The 1,936-nt window shown below is 38.5% G+C and overlaps 1 protein-coding gene across 1 annotated transcript; it reads right to left on the minus strand.

Moving 5' to 3' along the window:
- Window positions 1-775: 775 nt before the first annotated feature.
- On the minus strand, window positions 776-1,720 carry LOC141058665 (olfactory receptor 10A7-like). The gene has a single exon (XM_073554853.1). The coding sequence runs from the start codon at window positions 1,718-1,720 to the stop codon at window positions 776-778; it is 945 nt and encodes a 314-aa protein (XP_073410954.1).
- Window positions 1,721-1,936: the final 216 nt, after the last annotated feature.

Raw genomic sequence — 1,936 nt, forward strand, 5'->3', positions numbered from 1 at the left:
TGTGACTGCAGACTTATGAATCCCCCGAGCACTCGCACGTCCATACTCCTGGCTAGTGGGCGTGGCCTTGTGTTCACACTCTTGTATGGAGAGAGGCTGTGCCCTCTAGTCGGCCACGCCCACAGGACGGGTTGCTTCACTAGATGGGGCGCTGCCTCCCTCAATACAAGTATATGGAGCGAAGCAATGCCAACTCGACGGCTTCTGCCCAGGAGTATGTATAACTCATACATATTCTCCAATCCTAACTCAGAAACAGGTGAATTCCCACAGCGCAGTGCATGCACTGGGGGCATTCATAATTCTGCAGTTGCACAGAGTGACTGCAGACTTATCGGTTTGGACCAGACAACCCCTTTAATAAAAATATCAGTGTGTGTACCATTATGAATGATTTATTAACTTCTGTAAAAGGCATTTTGCAATATTTTACAGTACAATAGAAGCCAACCAAGATAGGACTCGGAGAATATATCTACAAATTCTAACAAAAATGAACAATGAACTTTTTTACAAAAAGTAAATTCATAAGGACCATAAGTAGCTACGCTAGGTGTAGCGTTAACAATAGCATCTGAGCCCTAATGCCTGCAGGGTATAAAGGCCCCTCTACCTCAGGAGGAGTCAGTAGTACTATAGATGCAAATGAGGGTCAATGGTCCTTGTTACAAATTTTGCACTGGGATCTGTGACCTTCAAATTACTGCTCTTTTTAGTATATTGTATAGATGTGCTTACATGATGAACTTTAGATTCCTGTATAATAAAAAGAAAATTATCCAGAAAACATTTTTTGTCGAAACTTCTGTAAAGCTTTTTTAACTTCATTGTTCCTCAGACTATATATCAGTGGGTTTAGCATAGGCACGAAAACAAGAAAGAAAAGAGACCACACCTTAGGCCCGCCATAAGTATTAATAGCTTCTGTTCTTAAGTAGGTTATGGTTGCTGACCCAAAGAACAAAGTCACAGATGTAAGATGAGAACCACATGTAGAAAAAGCCTTTTTACGTCCGGCTGCAGAACGTATCCTAAGGACACTTATAAAGATGCGTGTATAAGACAAAAGAATGAGTATGAAAGGTAAAGGTATGACCAAAAAAGTATATATCAGTACATATAACTTAATGACAACTAAAATACTTGGAAGTGCCTCTGAGCATACTAAATGTATTACCTGTAGTATGTCACAAAAGAAATGGTCAATAATGTTGGAATTACAAAATGGTAGCCCAAAGACCATAATGATATTGCCAATAGGCAAAACCAAACCAGTCACCCACGATGCCAGGGAGATATATAGACATTTACTCTTTGTCATTCTTGTCATATAGTGAAGAGGATGACAGATGGCTAAATATCGGTCATAAGCCATGAAGGCAAGAATAAAGCATTCTGAGGCACCTAAGCAGCAGAAGAAATAAAACTGTGCCGCACAACTTATTTGGGATATTTCTTTGTCTTTATGTAAGAAGTCTCTGAGCATCCGGGGCACAGTTACTGTGGTGTAAAGCATCTCTGTGAGGGACAGACTTCTCAGAAAAAGATACATAGGTGTGTGTAAATGGGAATCTAATGACACTATCAAAATGATCATCGAATTCCCTGTCAAAGTGAAGATGTAAATTACTATGAATATTCCAAACAACAATGGCTGAAATTCAGAAGACAGTCCAAGCAAGATAAACTCGGTGATGTGTGTTTCATTTATTCTAGCCATATGTCATGCTGTCAGGACCTGAGGAATACGGAAAATATCAGTAATCACCAAAGCTACTGTAATATTGCTATATATTTCCAATTAACTCTAACCAATGGTCTGATTAGTGTATGATTCTTTCCCACTCTATTTCTAAACATAATCAATTCCAAAAGCATAAATTTGTACTGATTTAAAGTAAATAAAAATGGTGCTAAATTAATATTGATACAAAAT

This window comes from Dendrobates tinctorius, unplaced genomic scaffold, assembly GCF_039654945.1.
Source record: "Dendrobates tinctorius isolate UK_male_01 unplaced genomic scaffold, ASM3965494v1 ptg000213l, whole genome shotgun sequence".
NCBI lineage: Eukaryota > Metazoa > Chordata > Amphibia > Anura > Dendrobatidae > Dendrobates > Dendrobates tinctorius.